The 21,738-nt window shown below is 48.0% G+C and overlaps 1 protein-coding gene across 1 annotated transcript; it reads left to right on the top strand.

Annotated features, from left to right (window-relative positions):
• The first annotated feature begins 546 nt into the window (after positions 1-546).
• On the top strand, positions 547-21,419 carry rcc1l (RCC1 like). The gene is made up of 12 exons (XM_072447012.1): positions 547-671; positions 2,787-3,118; positions 5,154-5,283; positions 5,366-5,494; positions 5,988-6,054; positions 6,126-6,177; positions 7,777-7,861; positions 8,793-8,974; positions 10,527-10,614; positions 15,033-15,206; positions 18,549-18,634; positions 20,447-21,419. The coding sequence occupies exons 2-12, from the start codon at positions 2,804-2,806 to the stop codon at positions 20,522-20,524; spliced, it is 1,386 nt and encodes a 461-aa protein (XP_072303113.1). The 5' UTR covers positions 547-671; positions 2,787-2,803; the 3' UTR covers positions 20,525-21,419.
• The last annotated feature ends 319 nt before the right edge of the window (positions 21,420-21,738 follow it).

Below are 21,738 nucleotides of genomic sequence, written 5' to 3'. Positions count from 1 at the left end.
TCAGGGTTAGGGTTAGGGTCAGGGTTAGGGTTAGGGTCAGGGTCAGGGTTAGGGTCAGGGTCAGGGTCAGGGTCAGGGTCAGGGTTAGGGTTAGCCATGAGGCTATATTATGGCAGTGCCACGGTTCCTGAAACTGCTGGGCCATTTGACCGCGCCGCGGCTCGGCAGCCACGGCCTAATTATTTACAGCTATTATATGGATATGACGAATGAAAAAAAACAAAAAGCATTTTATGTGATTTAAAAATGAATTTGAAATGTTATTTATTCTAAACATTGTATTCTTTATGCCTTAAGTTGTTAAACTGAAATTACTTGACTGGTTTGTTACTTATTGCTTCATAATATATGATTATTAATATTGATTATTTGATTATTTGACATGTAATGATTTTGCCTTGAAAAGTTTTCCTCTTGACGAGAGTTTTCTATTGGATATTTTCAGTTACACGTGACTTCAGGACCGTCTGGCTCCGCGGGGGTTTGTGGCGCTGCAGCAGCCAAATACAGAACGTCGAAGAAGAGATAACGGAAGTGTCCGTTTGTTTACATCCGGTTTACACCCACACCGCGTGAGTCTGTCATTGAGACAGTTGTAGCAGTTTGTTTGCGCTTTACGTGAAATGAAGACTTTAAACGTGATACAAATGGACAAAGGACAATAAAAACAGGTGCGTTCATCAGTTTTGTTTTAAAGCTGCATTTGCACGTGTCTAAATGTGCTAAATGAAACTATCCATTGAAGGGCAAGTGTTTCTTACAAGTCCGTAGAAAAGGAACATAGCAAACATTACTACAGCGGTGAAGTAGTTACTGGCACCAAAATATATATAAGAATATATTAACGATTGGCACAGACGATTGTGCAAGATTAGATGCACGGAACGCGGCACATGTTCGTTTGTGATGCATTCGTGCTAAATTAATCCAGAAAAATCATACGAGATCAGGTACAGAGAAATTATATTTGCACTACATGCATTTTCAATTTTGTAGAAATATTTTTTGGGCTGGAAAAAAATAATGTTCTTCCTACAACTTTTAGATTTTGTAACTCATTCAAAATGAAGGATTTCTGAACATCTTTACATAATGAGAATCCTTTTTCTGAATATGCCGCCATTTGCAGTTTTTTTTAAATGTTTTTGGTCAGAAATGTGTTTTTCTTCAGTAAAATAGATCTACACAATGAGGGATATCGAATACTGCAATATATATATATATATATATATATATATATATATATATATATTATATTATATTATATTATATATAAAAAAGCATTTTCAATGAGAAACAAAAAAGGCTTTTGTTCAATAACGTTTAGATTTTGTGATTCACTCACTCCAAAGTAATGCATGTTACATTTTTTGTCTGGTGCGTTTACATATTTTAGGGAGTGTCTACAAAGCCGCGGCGCGCGGCCGAAACTGCATGGGTTTTTTGTGCCGCGGCTACTGAAACTGCTGGGCTATTTGACCGCGCCGGGTTAGGTTTAGCCATGAGGCTATATGGCCGTGCCGCGGCTCCTGAAGCTGCTGGGTTATTTGACCGCGCCGCGGCTCTGCAGCCACGGCCCCTTGATTAGTTAAAAACATAATAGAGGTTCAGAGCCAAATGTGTCGTCCATCAGCCGTAATAAGAGAAAGGGTTTCCCATTGCATCCACAGAACGCTCTTCACTTGTTTACAGGTACAAACGCTGGTGATTTAATTTCACACGTGCCTTGAATATAAAAAGAGCCATGGCCCTGTGAAACCTGTCATGTCTTATTTTGCTGAGAAAATGTGCTTTTTGAAACTGCACAGTTACGCTGCTGCGTATGGAAAGTGAAAAGCACTGCATGTTTTTGTCAAAGTTTGAAAGGGGCACCTCACAAACACTGTAGTCGTGCTCGCAGCGCTCTTCTGCACCGTTTCCTTCCTCAAACTGTCCAAACTGCTCAGAGGATGAAAGCCTGCTCCTTTATCCTCTGTTGGGCAGCGCACGGCGCCAGATTCACACAGCTGCATGACACATGAACAGCATCATCTGTGGACATCGTAAGATATGAAAATCACTGCAGTGTCGTTTTACCTATGGGCGTGTCCATGTTTGCAGATGTTCATTTTTGGTCAGCGTGCAGACCGGGTGGGTCTGCACTAGTTCATACACTCCTAACTCACGGAAGTCAGAATGAGTTAGGAGTGTATGATCTAGTGCCGACCCACTGGCTGCCATGGCGACAGGCACGCCCGGTGTAGCAGAGGTGAAGATGTTTTGCGTGACGGTCGAAAAGTGCTCACATCACGTAGTGACAATGAGAAAAAGAGTGCGACGCCGACACTGCAAAGCCTGTCACGGGTTCAATCGCCACTTTCAAAGTTCAAACTGCTGCTGGAAACGCCTTTAGCAAGTGATCCATGTGGTCAACGAGACTCCAAAGTACGGCTGGCACTTACAAGCAACGTTGCTTTGGAAAACATTTTGGGAGTAGTGGATCTGCAGCTCATCGAACAGACGCGGACCACGGCGCGGACCACGGCGCGGACCACGGCGCGGACCACGGCGCGGACCACGGCGCGGACCACGGCGCGGACCACGGCGCGGACCACGGCGCGGACCACGGCGCGGACCACGGCGCGGACCACGGCGCGGACCACGGCGCGGACCACGGCGCGGACCACGGCGCGGACCACTGCGTCCTTCCTTCAGAATATTAATTCACAATTAGCCCGATCTTGTGTGCATTGGGCTAATCAAAGGGTTACACTCACTAACAGCGATTGTGTCTTGTCTGTTTGCAGTAGCGGTTGGTGTCAGGATGTTTGTGGCCCATCTCCGCCGCTCCTCCTCGCTCTGCTCCTCCTCGCTCTGCTCCTCGCTCTCCTCACGGCTGGTTGGGGTGTGTGGATATGCTACAGCGCAGGTACCGCACAAGTCAAAGCTGAAAGACCGGAGTGGAGAGCCAGTGTTCCAGTTCGTGGGCCACAACAAAAAGCCCAGCCACAAAGTGTTTGTGTGGGGCTTCAGCTTCAGCGGGGCCCTGGGCATCCCCAGCTTCGTGGTGCCGGACAGCGGGAGGAAGAGACCTCGCAAGTACCAGCTCACGCCATACCGCCTCGAGACTGCAGACCAGGTACACACACGGAGTCTCTCCTTTTTCATGAGGCCCCAATTTAAGCAATTATGAAGATTTAAATAATGCATGAATTCAAAGTACTACTACTACAGGGCTTAAAGTTTTCTGCTGCTGTGACTGTCTATTGGAGAAATTGGAGAACCATTTCCGTTAACCCGCAATGTGTTTAAAGACTATTAATGCCTTATCCACATTCAGAGTGTGTATTCACCTGTGACTGTATCCCTCCACCTGTGACTGCATCCCTCCACCTGTGACTGTATCCCTCCACCTGTGACTGCATCCCTCCACCTGTGACTGTATCCCTCCACCTGTGACTGTATCCCTCCACCTGTGACTGTATCCCTCCACCTGTGACTGTATCCCTCCACCTGTGACTGTATCCCTCCACCTGTGACTGCATCCCTCCACCTGTGACTGTATCCCTCCACCTGTGACTGTATCCCGCCACCTGTGACTGTATCCCGCCACCTGTGACTATATCCCTCCACCTGTGACTGTATCCCTCCACCTGTGACTGTATCCCTCCACCTGTGACTGTATCCCTCCACCTGTGACTGTATCCCTCCACCTGTGACTGTATCCCTCCACCTGTGACTGTATCCCTCCACCTGTGACTGTATCCCTCCACCTGTGACTGTATCCCTCCACCTGTGACTGTATCCCTCCACCTGTGACTGTATCCCTCCACCTGTGACTGTATCCCTCCACCTGTGACTGCATCCCTCCACCTGTGACTGTATCCCTCCACCTGTGACTGTATCCCTCCACCTGTGACTGCATCCCTCCACCTGTGACTGTATCCCTCCACCTGTGACTGCATCCCTCCACCTGTGACTGCATCCCTCCACCTGTGACTGTATCCCTCCACCTGTGACTGTATCCCTCCACCTGTGACTGTATCCCTCCACCTGTGACTGTATCCCTCCACCTGTGACTGCATCCCTCCACCTGTGACTGTATCCCTCCACCTGTGACTGCATCCCTCCACCTGTGACTGCATCCCTCCACCTGTGACTGTATCCCTCCACCTGTGACTGCATCCCTCCACCTGTGACTGTATCCCTCCACCTGTGACTGCATCCCTCCACCTGTGACTGTATCCCTCCACCTGTGACTGTATCCCTCCACCTGTGACTGCATCCCTCCACCTGTGACTGTATCCCTCCACCTGTGACTGCATCCCTCCACCTGTGACTGTATCCCTCCACCTGTGACTGTATCCCTCCACCTGTGACTGTATCCCTCCACCTGTGACTGTATCCCCCTCCACCTGTGACTGTATCCCTCCACCACCTGTGACTGTATCCCTCCACCTGTGACGGTATCCCTCCACCTGTGACTGTATCCCTCCACCTGTGACTGTATCCCTCCACCACCACATCACAGACTTGGCCTTTCTCTTAAGACAAAACATTAAACTCCCAAGTTAATAAAGCGGTTCACTGTGCAATGGGAGGGTAAGATGCTTATGACTGAAAGTGTGTGGCACCTGCACAGGGTTTAAGGAGAGGAGGGAGAAGACAAAACAGGCCTGAAAAAAGAAAAGTGAGCGACTTCTGTTGAAATATGAATGCCAGAGCCGAAACAAACGTTCTAGGTAAACGAACTAACCTCTTGCTTCTTATGAAGTATGAATTGGCCTTTAAAGCTCTTTGTGTTGCATTGGACTAATTTTACTGCCCAGACTGGACCTGGACCAGACTGGACCTGGACCAGACTGGACCTGGACCAGACTGGACCTGGACCAGACTGGACCAGACTGGACCAGACTGGACCAGACTGGACCAGACTGGACCAGACTGGACCAGACTGGACCAGACTGGACCAGACTGGACCAGACTGGACCAGACTGGACCGTACAGACACAGATCAATCTGGTGTGAGCCAATTTACCTCCTACTGCGCTTTTAGAGACGTTTGGGACCAGAAGTCCAGAGCAAAGTGCTCTGTTAACGACTGGACACACGGGGAATTGCCCAGTTCCACTTGTGCTTTAATGGACTCTGTATGTATATTCCCTCCTCCCCAGATCACGTCTGCTGCTTGTGGCTATGGCTTCACCCTGCTGGCTTCCTCCACCAGAGACGCCTCCAAAGTGTGGGGGATGGGCCTGAACAAGGACTCTCAGCTCGGCTTTCAGCGCAGCCAACACGACCGCTGTAAGAAGAATCCTCTCCAGCCAGTGTGAACCTGCAGACCCTTCCTCTCTGTACCTGACGTGTTGTTTCTGCGCCTCCTCAGTGCAGAGTTATGAGTACGTGTTGGAGCCGTCCCCCGTGGCCCTCCCTCTGACCTCCCCCCTGCAGACCCGGGTACTGCAGGTGGCCTGTGGTCGCGCTCACTCACTGGTGCTCACCGACCTCGAGGGAGGTAAGGACCTCATCCTGATACTGTGGGACTGTTGTCTGAACCTTCTGATCAGTGACAGATGTGTTGGAGGACACAGACTACCAAAGGGGAGAAGGTGGGGATACTGTATAAGTCAGATACAATATCTGATGGGGATATTATGATGATAATCGGTACAGTAGGTTCTGCAATTGAAGATTTTTGTGTTGATCGATTTTCCTTTCAATTAGTCAACGGCCACAAATATGAGATGTTTTACAATATTTGTCACAGATGTGGACACACTTGTCAGTGCCCGGGATGAGCAGGGATGGACCTGGTTAGTACTTGGATGAGAGATTGTGGGACAACAGACAACATGTGTATTATGTATGTTCACTACCATGTTACCATGCACTGTCTCAACCAGAATACACTGATGCTGTTTGAGGCTAGAGTGATCCAGTGTTTTTTCCTGTGTAGATTGATGTACTGATGCTTGTTTGTCACTTGTAATTCTTTCTTTTGTCTGAAGTCTTCAGTATGGGGAACAATGCGTATGGCCAGTGTGGGAGGCCCATCGTGGAGGACGAGGTCTACAGGTGTGTCTGCTGTACATTCATATGCTCTGTCCCCAGTCACATGACAATAACTGTGTTTATCGTGTTCACAGTGGGAGTCACACCATTCATAATATAAAAGGCTTCAGCGGAAGAGTCGTCCAGGTACCACGATCTTTAGAGTGAAACAACTCTCAACAAATAGGGGTCTGGGTTATATGTATTTACTTGTCCTGAGTATTTAACATGGTATAATCATGTCAATGCATCAAGGGTTTAAGAGCGATTCATTATTATACAGACCGGTGTTTTTTTAAAGCCTGTTCAGTCACCATCATCAAATCACAGAAATGGGCTTTTTGCACAATGGCGTCTAGCTAGCTCACTCTTGGCTCACTCTTGGCTCACTCTTGGTTCACTCTTGGCTCACTCTTGGCTCACTCTTGGCTCACTCTTGACTCACTCTTGGCTCACTCTTGGCTCACTCTTGGCTCACTCTTGGCTCACTCTTGACTCACTCTTGACTCACTCTTGACTCACTCTTGGCTCACTCTTGGCTCACTCTTGGCTCACTCTTGGCTCACTCTTGGTTCACTCTTGGCTCACTCTTGGCTCACTCTTGGCTCACTCTTGACTCACTCTTGGTTCATTCTTGGTTCACTCTTGGCTCACTCTTGGCTCACTCTTGACTCACTCTTGGCTCACTCTTGACTCACTCTTGACTCACTCTTGGCTCACTCTTGGCTCACTCTTGGCTCACTCTTGGCTCACTCTTGGTTCACTCTTGGCTCACTCTTGGCTCACTCTTGGCTCACTCTTGGCTCACTCTTGACTCACTCTTGGTTCACTCTTGGTTCACTCTTGGCTCACTCTTGGCTCACTCTTCACTCACTCTTGGCTCACTCTTGGCTCACTCTTGGCTCACTCTTGCCTCACTCTTATGCTGCACTCCAATTGTCCTCGGAGCTCGGAACTTGGATAGACGTTTTCTCAGAATGTCTGTGTTTCAGTGTTTAGAAAAAACTATGAGCAATACATTATGAACTGTAACAAATCAAACAATTCAAACAATACAACCAAGAAAGGGCTCAAATCATCCAAAACATCAGACGCTCAACAGCAGCACACGAGCAGGTTCACAGAGCTACAAGTGAAACAGCAGCACACGAGCAGGTTCACAGAGCTACAAGTGAAACAGCAGCACACGAGCAGGTTCACAGAGCTACAAGTGAAACAGCAGCACACGAGCAGAGCTACAAGTGAACAGTCAAGTGCAACCAAGGACAAATATCACAAGAATATTACAGTAACAACTCAACCAAGTAATAAAAAGAAGGAAAGTGCAAAATTCAAGTCCATTTAAAGTCACTTTGGCGATAGATCGTCTCGTTAGCTTGTGAGACTGGGAACTTTGTCCGCGATGAGAAGCGGACGTTCTCCTCCAGTTCTCCTGCCACAGGCCTGTAAGCTGTGATTGTTTAGCTCCTGAAGCATTACCCGTCTTGTGTTTTCTCATTTCTTGGAGTTATGTAGGTGAAACAGAGAGGTTTAGATCAATAACTGAGCTCGCCAGACGACTTTATGCACAGAGACAGTAGCTTTCTCTAAAAAGCATCTATTTTTAGTGCCAATTTTACACTACACAATTTAGCCGCCATGATTTCCAGGCATTTAACTCAAGACTATTATGTAATGTGTCCGTCTGAAAGCTTGATAAACAAATAATCCAGTCTCTGTGTTTGTAACCGTGTTGTGTTGTGTCAGGTGGCGTGTGGGCAGGACCACAGCCTGTTCCTCACTGACCAGGGAAAGGTCTACTCCTGTGGCTGGGGCGCAGACGGACAGACCGGTCAGAACTCTGCCATACATTATGTTCAAATGTCAACTGTCCTTCAGATGGGGGATTATATAGTGTGACAATTACTTTAAATACAAATAAAAGGTGTAATAACATTCATATCTGGTTCAAAACTCGACAATAATTAGGTTGGGGATTGGTTTATTTCAGCTCAAATCAGAGCGTTGCTGTATTGGTGAGACCCAGAAAATGAAGTCTTTAATGAGAGATTACAAATGATTGGTTCTCTCATGATCCACAATAACTGCACTGAGCTGAGATTTAAGGGTCAGGGCTCTACTCCGAGCTCCTCCTGTGTGACTGAGCTCCTCCCCCTATCTTTAAGCCAGCCAACCGGCGGAGGAAACTCATTTAATGTATTTTAAGTCTCTGGTTTTGTAAAAAACACTTCTCTAAATCATGTTATTTCAGCTCAGCAGTTCAGATGGAGGTCATTTCAAAGTTTAACAGTCCTAAAGGAGAAGAGCGGACTGTGAGGGATGTTACACTGCCCTCTAGTGATAGCTCTGCTTACTTTAACATAGTATCTGCTTCAAATGGATGAAGTGTTTGAGGGGAGGTGGGGCCAGGTTGTGGTCGATCTTAAAGACCAATTGGCCGTCCGAAAAAGAGGCAAAATGATCAAAGTACAGCATTTTATATTTGTTTAGTATGTTACAGTTATGATATTTAAGAATGTGCTTGTAAATCGACTCGAATGGCCTTAGGTCAGTTTTGTTAGCTTGAGACCATGTGATAACGCAGTAGGAGAGGTGTGATTGGGCTTACACAGGGACGATCCAGTGCTGGAAGCTCCGCCTCTGGCAGTCAGCGTCTCATGGCTAATATTCCGAATGTTGAATTGAATGTGATGTCGTCTGCATAACCTTTGACCCTTGAACAATTTGACGTCCACCCTAGCCTCACGTCTCTGTCCCCTCAGGCCTTGGACACCACCACATGAGCCCTTGTCCCGTGGAGCTGGGGGGGGCACTCACTGGGGTTCACGTGCAGCAGGTCAGCACGTACGCAGACTGCAGCCTGGCTCTGTCCCAGGACGGAGAGCTCTTCGGCTGGGGCAACTCCGAGTACATGCAGCTGGCCCTGGCCACAGACCGAACACAGGTACTTCAGTGTAGGGTTACCATGGTTACCATGGTTTAGTGTAGGTTACCCAGGTTACCCATGGTTTAGTGTAGGTTACCCAGCTGCACCCCTCCTGAGGCCCCGGCACATGCTGTCATGCTTTACATTTAAATTATCAATGTTTTTTTTATACAATTATTATTTTTACAAACCAAAATATAATTTTGTGTTAGTGCAATTTACTTAAGTCAACAACATCATTTCTCCTTTTGCCACCTGCCTGCTCCTGCAACATGATTCTGAACTGATTTGTGCAAATAATGAAAACATATTTTTTTTAAGTAATAAGAAGAAGAAATATAGCCGTAAGCGGCAATGATCGGCCCTCACCACGCCGCCGCCACGCTGCAAGAGGAGGAGGCGCTAACGCGCCCCAATTGTTCTTTTATTACATCTACTGCTGAATCTGTGACGCTGTCACATCTTCCACCCTTTGTTTTACCATCAAAAAGCAATTTTATTTTGAATTCTTGGCAAAATGTGCAGCTTCGCCGCTCAGAGACTGTGACTCTTTGAATAAAAATGTGGATAACTTTTGATGGTCCTGAAGATGAGTCTCACCAAATTTCAGGTCAATAGGTCTAACGCCCTGGGAGGAGTTCGTAAAAGTACGACGTTTGGAAAAAGGCAGACGGCGTTGCCGTAATAATATTTTTTTACTTCTCTTGTCACCATCTACCTCTGCGCCAAATTTCCTGATTCTACGATCAGATTTTTTTTGGGTCATTTCCAATCTCTCAATGCATTTTTGGTACATTTGGGGGCGCTGACGCGCCAATATTTTTTAATTTTAGAAAAGGGAGATAGCCAGAATGTAGAGAGGCACGATTTTTAGAGGTGTGCAAAAAGCTCGCGCTCTCCTACCTCATGGTGTGGGTCCCTGGTCACTGACGGGTACTTTTGTTAATTTAGAGTGGGCTCCGCCCACTTTGTGTTTTTGGCCCTCTAAACAGTTATAATGTTAAATTTTTGCATTACATGTTTATATGCATGGAACATGCAATTTGTGAGCTACTTTGCGCAAACGAGTGCTTTTCGCGCTCGTCATCCCAATGTAAAGCGCTTGTTTAGTGCGCACTTTTGCACGGGGCGTGCATGAGGGAGGAGTGCGTTAGTGAGTGTTTGGAAGTGGGCGAGCGCTTTGCGCACTTTCGCAGCTTGTGGCGCTCGGGCCTAATAATAATAATAATAATAATAATATTATTATTGTTATTATTATTATTAATAATGATAATGATAATGATAATGATAATAATTATCTTGGAATTTGTTCAAATGCAATAGATTTAAATACCTGAAATTGCATAAAGTTTGGGCCAAAACTTTCCTGATTTCTTACATTCTTGCCCATCCCAACAAGACTAAAGTAGAATCTGGGCCTCATGTTTTCTCTCATTATTAATAACTTCAACTTATAGAAGACACTAATGAGAGACGACGTGCTCTTAATGATTCTTGGTAATGACAGTTAACTCACCCACATGAGGTTCTGGAGCCGGATGAAGTGAAGTGCTGTGTTTGTGTGTTTGAGGTGACCTCTCCGCGGAGGCTGCCCCTGACAGGCTGTGGCAGGGTGGTGCAGGCGGCGTGTGGAGGCTCCCAGGTCGCAGTGCTCAACGGTCAGTCAACACAAAACATGCTTCTTTCTTCATTTAGCTTCTCAAAAACATACCTAGCATAAACGGCACGTGTATTTTTTTATCAGTGGCGCCACCTTGTGGTGCAATAAGATGCAGGTGAACGTCGTGAGCCTCGAAAAATATCAAATTGCCAATGTCTATTCAAGGTTAATTTTGATAACACGTACAGGAAATAAGCCTTTGAACTGACAAACTACTACAATAATCACATGTATTTTAGCACATACTGAAGGGCTGGAGGTCTTAGAATAGCATAAAATGGTATGTTTTGTGGTTTGTGGAGGAAATGGTGGTGCAGTATTGGCGATTTGCTAATTGCATCCATTCAAATTGCATTTTTGATTTGATGATCTATTGTGCAGCCGTGTCTCATGTGTCATGTGTCATGTGTCAGGGACTGTTGCACATCTCAGCTGGTCAGTGGCACATCTCAGCCGGTCAGTGGCACATCTCAGCCGGTCAGACTACAGTGTTTATAGTTTCAGTGCTTACACGTAACAGAAACGAACAAGACAAAGACGAACAAGAAATGAGTGGACAAGGAAAACACAAGCCTGGTAAAACTACGGGATCAAGACAAACAAAGCTATCGACCCACGGCCCCCATTAAATAACGGCCCGCCTCACAAGCTAACGAGGCTATTATTGCTAGCGGGTCAGACTGCAACTCTTCACCCACAGAGAGACGGGTTCTGCCAGCCCGGATAAAGAGCCTCACGGTATAATACTGCTGGAGGAAGGAGAAGAGGTGAGGCTGCACCGGTCACTACTCATGATGTGTGACATTAAAGCAAATTGCAGCATGATATGGCATCACTCAGAAGGAAAGTGAGAGCAGCAATCGGAGCGACCCGACTTGACCAGTTTGAAAGCGACATAAGGGAGCTGAAAGAGGATGGAGGAAATGAAGCACGTATAGATGAAGCTGACACTGAGGGCCGAGAGGGATGTGATGGGGGCCGAGAGGGATGTGATGGGGCCGAGAGGGATGTGATGGGGGCCGAGAGGGATGTGATGGGGGCCGAGAGGGATGTGATGGGGGCCGAGAGGGATGTGATGGGGTCGAGAGGGATGTGATGGGGAGCCGAGAGGGATGTGATGGGGCCGAGAGGGATGTGATGGGGCCGAGAGGGATGTGATGGGGGCCGAGAGGGATGTGATGGGGGGCCGAGAGGGATGTGATGGGGGCCGAGAGGGATGTGATGGGGCCGAGAGGGATGTGATGGGGCCGAGAGGGATGTGATGGGGGCCGAGAGGGATGTGATGGGGGCCGAGAGGGATGTGATGGGGGCCGAGAGGGATGTGATGGGGGCCGAGAGGGGGGCCGAGAGGGATGTGATGGGGCCGAGAGGGATGTGATGGGGCCGAGAGGGATGTGATGGGGGCCCAGCTGATGATGCTGCAGAGAACAAGAATATGAAAAGCAAGATCCTGGAGTCCAGAATGATGACTTTTTGATGAGTTACATGATCAAGTTTTGGGTTTGGTGCACGTTTTCAGCATGAACGTTTTTGTTTTCTATGTTCTCCTTTCATCTGGTACCAGGTCTTGTGTTTGTATGTTATGTTTTGACCAGAGAGTGTAAAGACATAAAAAAATGATTATTGGCTAAATCAACCCATCAGCATTGGGAGGTTAACAAGTGTTTAAAGTTAACGGCATTTAGAACACAATTAAGCAATCAAAGATTGTAACCAAAATAACAAAAGAATAGACATTTTATATTTACAAGAGACCCATTTGAGCGACTGACCATATTTTGTAATGGAAATTCCTGGTATTCATCATACGGGGCAATCACAAGAGGGGAGTTGCAGTGTTGATCTCGAATTGAGTGGCTTCTGAACAACGTGTTGAATGTGGGGACAAGGAGGGCAGATATGTACTTATGAAGGAGCTGTTAATGGAGGGTTCAAAGGAAAGACAAAGTGTGAATATGAGTGAGTGTGAGAAACGAGCTCCAATAACATGGAATGAAACTTCACTACAGTGAAGCGTGGTGGAGGCAGCACCATCACTACAGTGAAGCATGGTGGAGGCAGCACCATCACTACAGTGAAGCGTGGTGGAGGCAGCACCATCACTACAGTGAAGCGTGGTGGAGGCAGCACCATCACTACAGTGAAGCATGGTGGAGGCAGCACCATCACTACAGTGAAGCATGGTGGAGGCAGCACCATCACTACAGTGAAGCGTGGTGGAGGCTGCACCATCACTACAGTGAAGCGTGGTGGAGGCAGCACCATCACTACAGTGAAGCGTGGTGGAGGCAGCACCATCACTACAGTGAAGCGTGGTGGAGGCAGCACCATCACTACAGTGAAGCATGGTGGAGGCAGCACCATCGCTACAGTGAAGCATGGTGGAGGCAGCACCATCACTACAGTGAAGCGTGGTGGAGGCAGCACCATCACTACAGTGAAGCATGGTGGAGGCAGCACCATCACTACAGTGAAGCATGGTGGAGGCAGCACCATCACTACAGTGAAGCGTGGTGGAGGCAGCACCATCGCTACAGTGAAGCATGGTGGAGGCAGCACCATCACTACAGTGAAGCGTGGTGGAGGCAGCACCATCACTACAGTGAAGCGTGGTGGAGGCAGCACCATCGCTACAGTGAAGCATGGTGGAGGCAGCACCATCACTACAGTGAAGCGTGGTGGAGGCAGCACCATCACTACAGTGAAGCGTGGTGGAGGCAGCACCATCACTACAGTGAAGCGTGGTGGAGGCAGCACCATCACTACAGTGAAGCATGGTGGAGGCAGCACCATCGCTACAGTGAAGCATGGTGGAGGCAGCACCATCACTACAGTGAAGCATGGTGGAGGCTGCACCATCACTACAGTGAAGCGTGGTGGAGGCAGCACCATCACTACAGTGAAGCGTGGTGGAGGCAGCACCATCACTACAGTGAAGCATGGTGGAGGCAGCACCATCGCTACAGTGAAGCGTGGTGGAGGCAGCACCATCACTACAGTGAAGCGTGGTGGAGGCAGCACCATCACTACAGTGAAGCGTGGTGGAGGCAGCACCATCACTACAGTGAAGCGTGGTGGAGGCAGCACCATCACTACAGTGAAGCGTGGTGGAGGCTGCACCATCACTACAGTGAAGCGTGGTGGAGGCAGCACCATCGCTACAGTGAAGCATGGTGGAGGCAGCACCATCACTACAGTGAAGCATGGTGGAGGCTGCACCATCACTACAGTGAAGCGTGGTGGAGGCTGCACCATCACTACAGTGAAGCGTGGTGGAGGCAGCACCATCACTACAGTGAAGCGTGGTGGAGGCAGCACCATCACTACAGTGAAGCGTGGTGGAGGCAGCACCATCACTACAGTGAAGCGTGGTGGAGGCAGCACCATCACTACAGTGAAGCGTGGTGGAGGCAGCACCAGCTGTGGGCGTGTTCTTCAGGAGGAACTGGGAGTCAGGATCAACAGAGAGATGAATGCAGCAGTTACAGAGACGTCCTGCTCCAGAGGCTCTGGACCTGGGACTGGGGCCAAGGGTCATGTTCAACAAGACAATGACCCTCAGCACACAGCCAGGACAATGACCCTCAGCACACAGCCAGGACAATGACCCTCAGCACACAGCCAGGACAATGACCCTCAGCACACAGCCAGGACAATGACCCTCAGCACACAGCCAGGACAATGACCCTCAGCACACAGCCAGGACAATGACCCTCAGCACACAGCCAGGACAATGACCCTCAGCACACAGCCAGGACAATGACCCTCAGCACACAGCCAGGACAATGACCCTCAGCACACAGCCAGGACAATGACCCTCAGCACACAGCCAGGACAATGACCCTCAGCACACAGCCAGGACAATGACCCTCAGCACACAGCCAGGACAATGACCCTCAGCACACAGCAGGAGAACAAATGAGTGGTTACTGCACAACTCTGTGAATGTCCTTAAATGGCCCAGAGGTTTGGAGGCTCTGCAGAAGAACTGAATAGGTGAATAGGTCCTGAATAGGTGTGAGAGCTTGTAGCATTAGACTCAAAAAGGCTTAAGGCTGTGCTTGAGCAAAGGCTTCTTTCACATTGTCAATATGGGGAATTTTGAGGCAAATAATGTATTTATTTCATCATTTTGGGCTAAGGCTGCTATATAACAAAAAGTTGAAAAAGATGATTGTGGATACTTCTCAGATGCACTGTAATCATGGAATGTGAAATGTGTCTAACCTGTCACAGTTTAAACCACCGGAACTAAGGCTACAACCGACAGAACGTTTGATCTGCTGAAATAATGACATCATTTTGTGATTGACGAGCATGATTGACAGATGTGGTCTGTTTGGGACGGCGGGGTCTGCAGAAGAATGCTCTCTCTAACTTGTGTGTGGATCATGTGTTTCTGGTGTTCCTCCTCAGACCAGGGCGAGGTGTTTGTGTGGGGCTACGGCATTCTGGGTAAGGGCCCCCGCCTGAGCGAGTCCTCCGTCCCCGAGCACATCCCCCCCTCACTGTTCGGACGCAGCGACTTTAACCCTTCAGCTGCAGTGTCCAGGATCAGCTGTGGACTCAACCACTTCGCCGCCGTCACAGGTCAGACTCTTGGATCAGTTCAATGTTTCACTGCCAAAATGTAGTCGCTCATATTTATTTATAACTTGCTAAAAAAAGACAGAAAGGGTGGTTTTGTTTTTCATCTTGAAATCGTATAAAACATGCATCTTTACGCTGAGCGGCTTGCATCTCCACAAACCTGACTCATACTTGGCCTGGAGGAGCCTCCTCTTGTTTCCAAGGAAGCGTTGTTCCTTCAGTATGGCCCAAACTAGAACCCTATACTTCTACTTCCATAGAACCCTACTTCTCTGGAATCATGGAGGTGACTTTGCATCTACAGAAAGTTACATCTGCATCTGTTAAACTATTTCCCTCGCAGTAACTTGGCGTGCGTCAGCACCGTGGAATGCAGTATTTGCAGTGAGGCCCATAGTAATGCACGTAATACCATATTACATCAAATAGCAGCAGGCTTAAGTGACAGTTTGTACATCAATGGACAATATTATGCAAAAAGGAGCATCTTGAAAAGCGCTCATACTTCTATGATTGTAACTCCGAACAAACATGGTAAGTTTGGTAAGTTTCATGCGTGTCCGCCACAGATGAACAGCACGTCTCTGGAGGACAGGGTTATGGCAGACGGGACAGTATCTGTTTTGGCTGAACTTTACGTGGACTCTGATTGGATGCGTCTTCTCACTGGATTTGAACCACGCCACATTTACCTGGAGCGAGGAGGACGATTGTGTTGACCAGGTCCGTTTTGGCTTAAGCGCAGAGACTGATGTGGGGCTGTGTCTGTACTGACTCATTAACAGGATTCATTTAAAGCAGTGGTCCCCAAACTTTTTGACTCGAGGGCCACATTGGGTTCTAAAATGTGGCCGAGGGGCGGGGCCAGGAAAATATGGTGTGTTTGTGTGAACGAATGAATCACTATAAATGACACGCAAGATTTGACCTGTAACTTGTAACAAAGCAACAAATGCATTAAATAATGATTCATTATCTACTGTCTTCTACTGTCCACAAGAGTCTTCTACTGTCCGCAAGAGTCTTCTACTGTCCGCAAGAGTCTTCTACTGTCCACAAGAGTCTTCTACTGTCCGCAAGAGTCTTCTACTGTCCGCAAGAGTCTTCTACTGTCCGCAAGAGTCTTCTACTGTCCACAAGAGTCTTCTACTGTCCACAAGAGTCTTCTACTGTCCACAAGAGTCTTCTACTGTCCGCAAGAGTCTTCTACTGTCCGCAAGAGTCTTCTACTGTCCGCAAGAGTCTTCTACTGTCCGCAAGAGTCTTCTACTGTCCACAAGAGTCTTCTACTGTCCACAAGAGTCTTCTACTGTCCGCAAGAGTCTTCTACTGTCCGCAAGAGTCTTCTACTGTCCGCAAGAGTCTTCTACTGTCCACAAGAGTCTTCTACTGTCTACAAGAGTCTTCTACAGTCCACAAGAGTCTTCTACTGTCCGCAAGAGTCTTCTACAGTCCGCAAGAGTCTTCTACTGTCCGCAAGAGTCTTCTACTGTCCGCAAGAGTCTTCTACTGTCCGCAAGAGTCTTCTACTGTCCGCAAGAGTCTTCTACTGTCCGCAAGAGTCTTCTACAGTCCGCAAGAGTCTTCTACAGTCCGCAAGAGTCTTCTACTGTCCGCAAGAGTCTTCTACTGTCCGCAAGAGTCTTCTACTGTCCGCAAGAGTCTTCTACTGTCCGCAAGAGTCTTCTACTGTCCGCAAGAGTCTTCTACAGTCCGCAAGAGTCTTCTACAGTCCGCAAGAGTCTTCTACTGTCCGCAAGAGTCTTCTACTGTCCGCAAGAGTCTTCTACTGTCCGCAAGAGTCTTCTACTGTCCGCAAGAGTCTTCTACTGTCCGCAAGAGTCTTCTACTGTCCGCAAGAGTCTTCTACTGTCCGCAAGAGTCTTCTACTGTCCGCAAGAGTCTTCTACTGTCCGCAAGAGTCTTCTACAGTCCGCAAGAGTCTTCTACAGTCCGCAAGAGTCTTCTACTGTCCGCAAGATGTGGGCATTACAGGCGAAAGGTAAAATGCCAGCCACAGTATCGTGAGTTTGAATCCCGACTCCGACATTTGCTGCATGTCCTCCTTTCTTTCTCATCATTCCCCTTCTTTTCTTTCTCATTCCATCTACTGTCTAATAAAGCCTATGGCAAAAAATAAATAAATATATATATATATATATATATATATATATATACATTTTTTTTTATTTTAATTTTTTTTATATAACTTGGACAAGCTTGGCGGGCCGGATTGAAAGGCCCAGCGGGCCGGATGTGGCCCGCGGGCCGTAGTTTGGGGACCACTGATTTAAAGGTGCCATAACGTGCTTTTTTTCACATTTCATAGTCTATCCTAAGTGTATAATTGATAATAATAAGGGTTGTGCAACACCCTTAACATAATAGTTAAGAAATATCACCCAGACCTTGGACCCCCTCACCAACCCGGAAATGCAGACGGCTTGGTTTGATATTCGCCCCCACCCTTGTGAAGAGCCATCTGGCTCCCCCGCCCAACCCGTGACGTAGTCTCAGAGCGTGTGTGTGCCCCGCCCAACCCGTGACGTAGTCTCAGCGTCTCCTTCCCTCCCTCACCCTCAGAGGGAGGGTGAGGGAGGGAGGGTGAGGGAGGATGATGACGCGTGCTTGCCCATATGACGCGGTCTCCACTGCCCGTCAGTTTGGAGATTGGAGGAAAGGAGATAGTCTGTACTATAGCTAAAAACTGCCGGAATCAATCAAAAAAACACTCTGGACATATATGAAGCACAAATAGCAATGTAAGAAGGTTAAAAGCTCTGAAAAGTCGATTTTGCATGTTATGGGACCTTTAAAGTGTCTCAGTTTGTGCAGAGAAGTCCTGCCCCTAGTGGACGTTTTCTAAATGCCACAAATGGCCCTGTGCGGCCGACGCACTGAAGAGTGTGCAAGCTAGCTTTAAAAATGAGGCCTTGTGCTGCCCAGTAGGTGGTGGTTAGGGCGGCAGCACATATGCCACTCTCTATGTACAGCCGGCCGCAGTGTCGTGAGTTTGAATCCTGGCTCAGACAGTTTGCTGCATGTCCTCCCTTCTCTCTCATCCCCATGTCACAGCTGCCCTCTCTAATAAAGCCTATGGTCCAAATCCTTTACAAATAAAATGCTTCTTTTGGTGCAATAATCCCAAACGACTAAAATAGTTTAACACCAGCAACGTGTCAAGTTAAAAAAGAACATAAAACTATAGCAGGTCATGTGTAGACAAACATATTGATGACACAAGTAGAAAGTCCATCTTTGTTAGTCTATGTATGCACAAAGAACACTTTTGAACAGTTTAAACATTTATTTGTTCCTGATGTTAGTGTGTGTTCTCCACAGAGCGACGGGAGCTGTTCGTGTGGGGCAAGAACGTGAGGGGCTGCCTGGGCATCGGCAAGAGGGACGACCAGTACTTCCCCTGGAGGGTAACACTATTTCTATTAGCTAAAGTTTTCATGAACTCTTGTGCTTCTTTTGTGTGTGACATGTGGCCAAGGCCAAGTCAGAGGGGAAGGTGTCGGACCCCCATGTTCAAATATAACATTCCAAATCAAAGCACTATGAAAACATGATCGAGTGTATATAACTGTAAACCCAGACATGAGTAGGTGGGTTTCTCTGAGCGCATGTGAACGTCGTGTAGAGCTTCTGAAGATGATGTCATGACATTCGGAATTTTAGCAATTTTAGCAAAACTCTTGAGTGTCAATGTGAGTGAGGAAAAGTTCTCCTGTAAGAACTCGATGAAAGACCTGCTACAGTCTGATAACAAATAAAAAGGTTTGCAACTCCGCCTTTTCTTTAGTTTGGACCTGACATCTAATGGTGCGTGTTAGAGCGCCCCCTGCAGCGGCCTCCGTGCACTCGAGTTCAGCTCCTTCACATTTGGTGGATCTTGATCACATGCAGCGCTTGTCATCCCCCAAACACCAGAGGCAGCAGCAACAAAACCACTTATTTCTGTGTCAATGGGCTATGAGCCACGGTTGTACTTCGCTTCGGTTCCCTGGTCCTCTTCTTCACTGGGTTCCCTGGTCCTCTTCTTCGCTGGGTTCCTTGGTTCTCTTCTTCGCTGGGTTCCCTGGTCCTCTTCTTCGCTGGGTTCCCTGGTCCTCTTCTTCGCCAGGTTCCCTGGTCCTCTTCTTTGCCGGGTTCCCTGGTCCTCTTCTTTGCTGGGTTCCCTGGTCCTCTTCTTCGCCGGGTTCCCTGGTCCTCTTCTTCTCTCGATTCCCTGGTCCTCTTCTTTGCTGGGTTCCCTGGTCCTCTTCTTCGCTGGGTTCCCTGGTCCTCTTCTTCGCTGGGTTCCCTGGTTCTCTTCTTCACTGGGTTCCCTGGTCCTCTTCTTCGCCGGGTTCCCTGGTCTTCTTCTTCGCCGGGTTCCCTGGTTCTCTTCTTCGCCGGGTTCCCTGGTCTTCTTCGCCGGGTTCCCTGGTCTTCTTCGCCGGGTTCCCTGGTCCTCTTCTTCGCCGGGTTCCCTGGTCCTCTTCTTTGCTGGGTTCCCTGGTCCTCTTCTTCGCTGGGTTCCCTGGTCCTCTTCTTCGCCGGGTTCCCTGGTCCTCTTCTTTGCTGGGTTCCCTGGTCCTCTTCTTCTCTCGATTCCCTGGTCCTCTTCTTCGCTGGGTTCCCTGGTCCTCTTCTTCGCCGGGTTCCCTGGTCCTCTTCTTCGCTGGGTTCCCTGGTTCTCTTCTTCGCCGGGTTCCCTGGTCCTCTTCTTTGCTGGGTTCCCTGGTCCTCTTCTTCTCTCGATTCCCTGGTCCTCTTCTTCGCTGGGTTCCCTGGTCCTCTTCTTCGCTGGGTTCCCTGGTCCTCTTCTTCTCTCGATTCCCTGGTCCTCTTCTTCGCTGGGTTCCCTGGTCCTCTTCTTCTCTGGGTTCCCTGGTCCTCTTCTTCGCCGGGTTCCCTGGTCCTCTTCTTTGCTGGGTTCCCTGGTCCTCTTCTTCTCTCGATTCCCTGGTCCTCTTCTTTGATGGGTTCCCTGGTCCTCTTCTTCGCTGGGTTCCCTGGTCCTCTTCTTCGCTGGGTTCCCTGGTCCTCTTCTTCGCCGGGTTCCCTGGTCCTTTTCTTCGCTGGGTTCCCTGGTCCTCTTCTTCGGTGCTGCCCACAGTTCTGCCTCAGAGGAAGGATAAGGCCCATCATTAGAAAGCTGGAGTGCACAGAAGCTGTCGCTGCTCGTTACAGAATGTGAGATACTAGAGTGTTTCTAAAGGTTACCGCTCTTCTCGTCTCTTGTGTTCCAGGTCACAGTTCCTGGGCTGGTGGTGGATGTAGCATGCGGCGTTGACCACATGGTGGCACTGGTCAAATCCTTGATCTAAGCTCTGGTGAGACCAAGAGACAGAATGTTTGTCTGGGCCCCTCACACTGACCCAGGGGCCTTTTCATGGACAGGGCAGTGCGACCTGCTCCCACACGGCCCCCGACTGTGTCCGTGACGTCAAACCAGGGACAGTGGAGGACCTCTGTCTATGAGATGGACAAAGACATCCTGAGTGGACAATGGAATTATGTCATCATGTCAGAAGGAGGGGCTTGTGTAACTGTGGGCGGGTCACAATCTTCAAACTGATGATTCACAAGTGTTGAACCTTGTCATTTTGTCTTGAATATTGTCTTCATAAATAAGCAGCAGCAGCAGCAGCATTACTACTACTTATATTTACACAAACACATACATCTGATGTTCCTTAGTGCAGAGCGTGAACAGAACTTATACTCAGATACTTATACTCAGATACAGGAACAGTTTCACTTTGAACTAAAGTCATTTTAGTCCGGCCTTTTAGGGGGAAAAGCTCTAATGACAAGGATATTTTAAAGTCTGAAGATGGTGCAAAGTCATTGTGATGTGATTTATGCTGACGGAAGATTTAGAATTTGTGTCATGTGACGATGTGAGGACCGAGCAGAGACCGAGCAGAGAGGACCGAGCAGAGAGGACCGAGCAGAGAGGACCGAGCAGAGAGGACCGAGCAGAGAGGACCGAGCAGAGAGGACCGAGCAGAGAGGACCGAGCAGAGAGGACCGAGCAGAGAGGACCGAGCAGAGAGGACCGAGCAGGATCTCAGCCACATGCTCATAATGTGATAAAAGTGTGACGTGGGTGTATTAGGTTTGGAGCTGCTTCAGGAGAATGGAACAAAGTTGAACAGGAAAGGATCTTTATGGATCATTTTCCTTTTTTCTAAATTAAAATACATAAAACACAAATAACACAAGAACATTTGTTTTAAGTTTTACATTTTTGGTGGTTGGTGCTTTCTTTAATTTCTTGATTATAATTACTTACTATTTGTAAAAACCTATAAAAGTCCTGTTTATCTTAAGCCAAAGGATTCTTTCAACTCAAACTTTTTTTTAACCCAGTGATAGATGTTATTCCTTTAGTTATCCAGACTTTAGATCTCAAATCTGTGCTGTTTGGTTCAAAACCTTTGGTCATAAAACTTTACCAGTTTAAGATTGTAACATCTTTGTTTAGTTTGTTCTGCTCAGCTCCTTCCATGTTGTAAGAACAGATTTGACCCAGGGA

The sequence above is a fragment of the Eucyclogobius newberryi genome, unplaced genomic scaffold, assembly GCF_026437365.1.
Source record: "Eucyclogobius newberryi isolate DKJ021-1_F unplaced genomic scaffold, fEucNew1.0.hap1 SCAF_15, whole genome shotgun sequence".
NCBI lineage: Eukaryota > Metazoa > Chordata > Actinopteri > Gobiiformes > Gobiidae > Eucyclogobius > Eucyclogobius newberryi.
The sequence above is the reverse complement of the archived record's forward strand: the minus strand, read 5'-3'. Positions and strand labels throughout refer to the sequence as shown.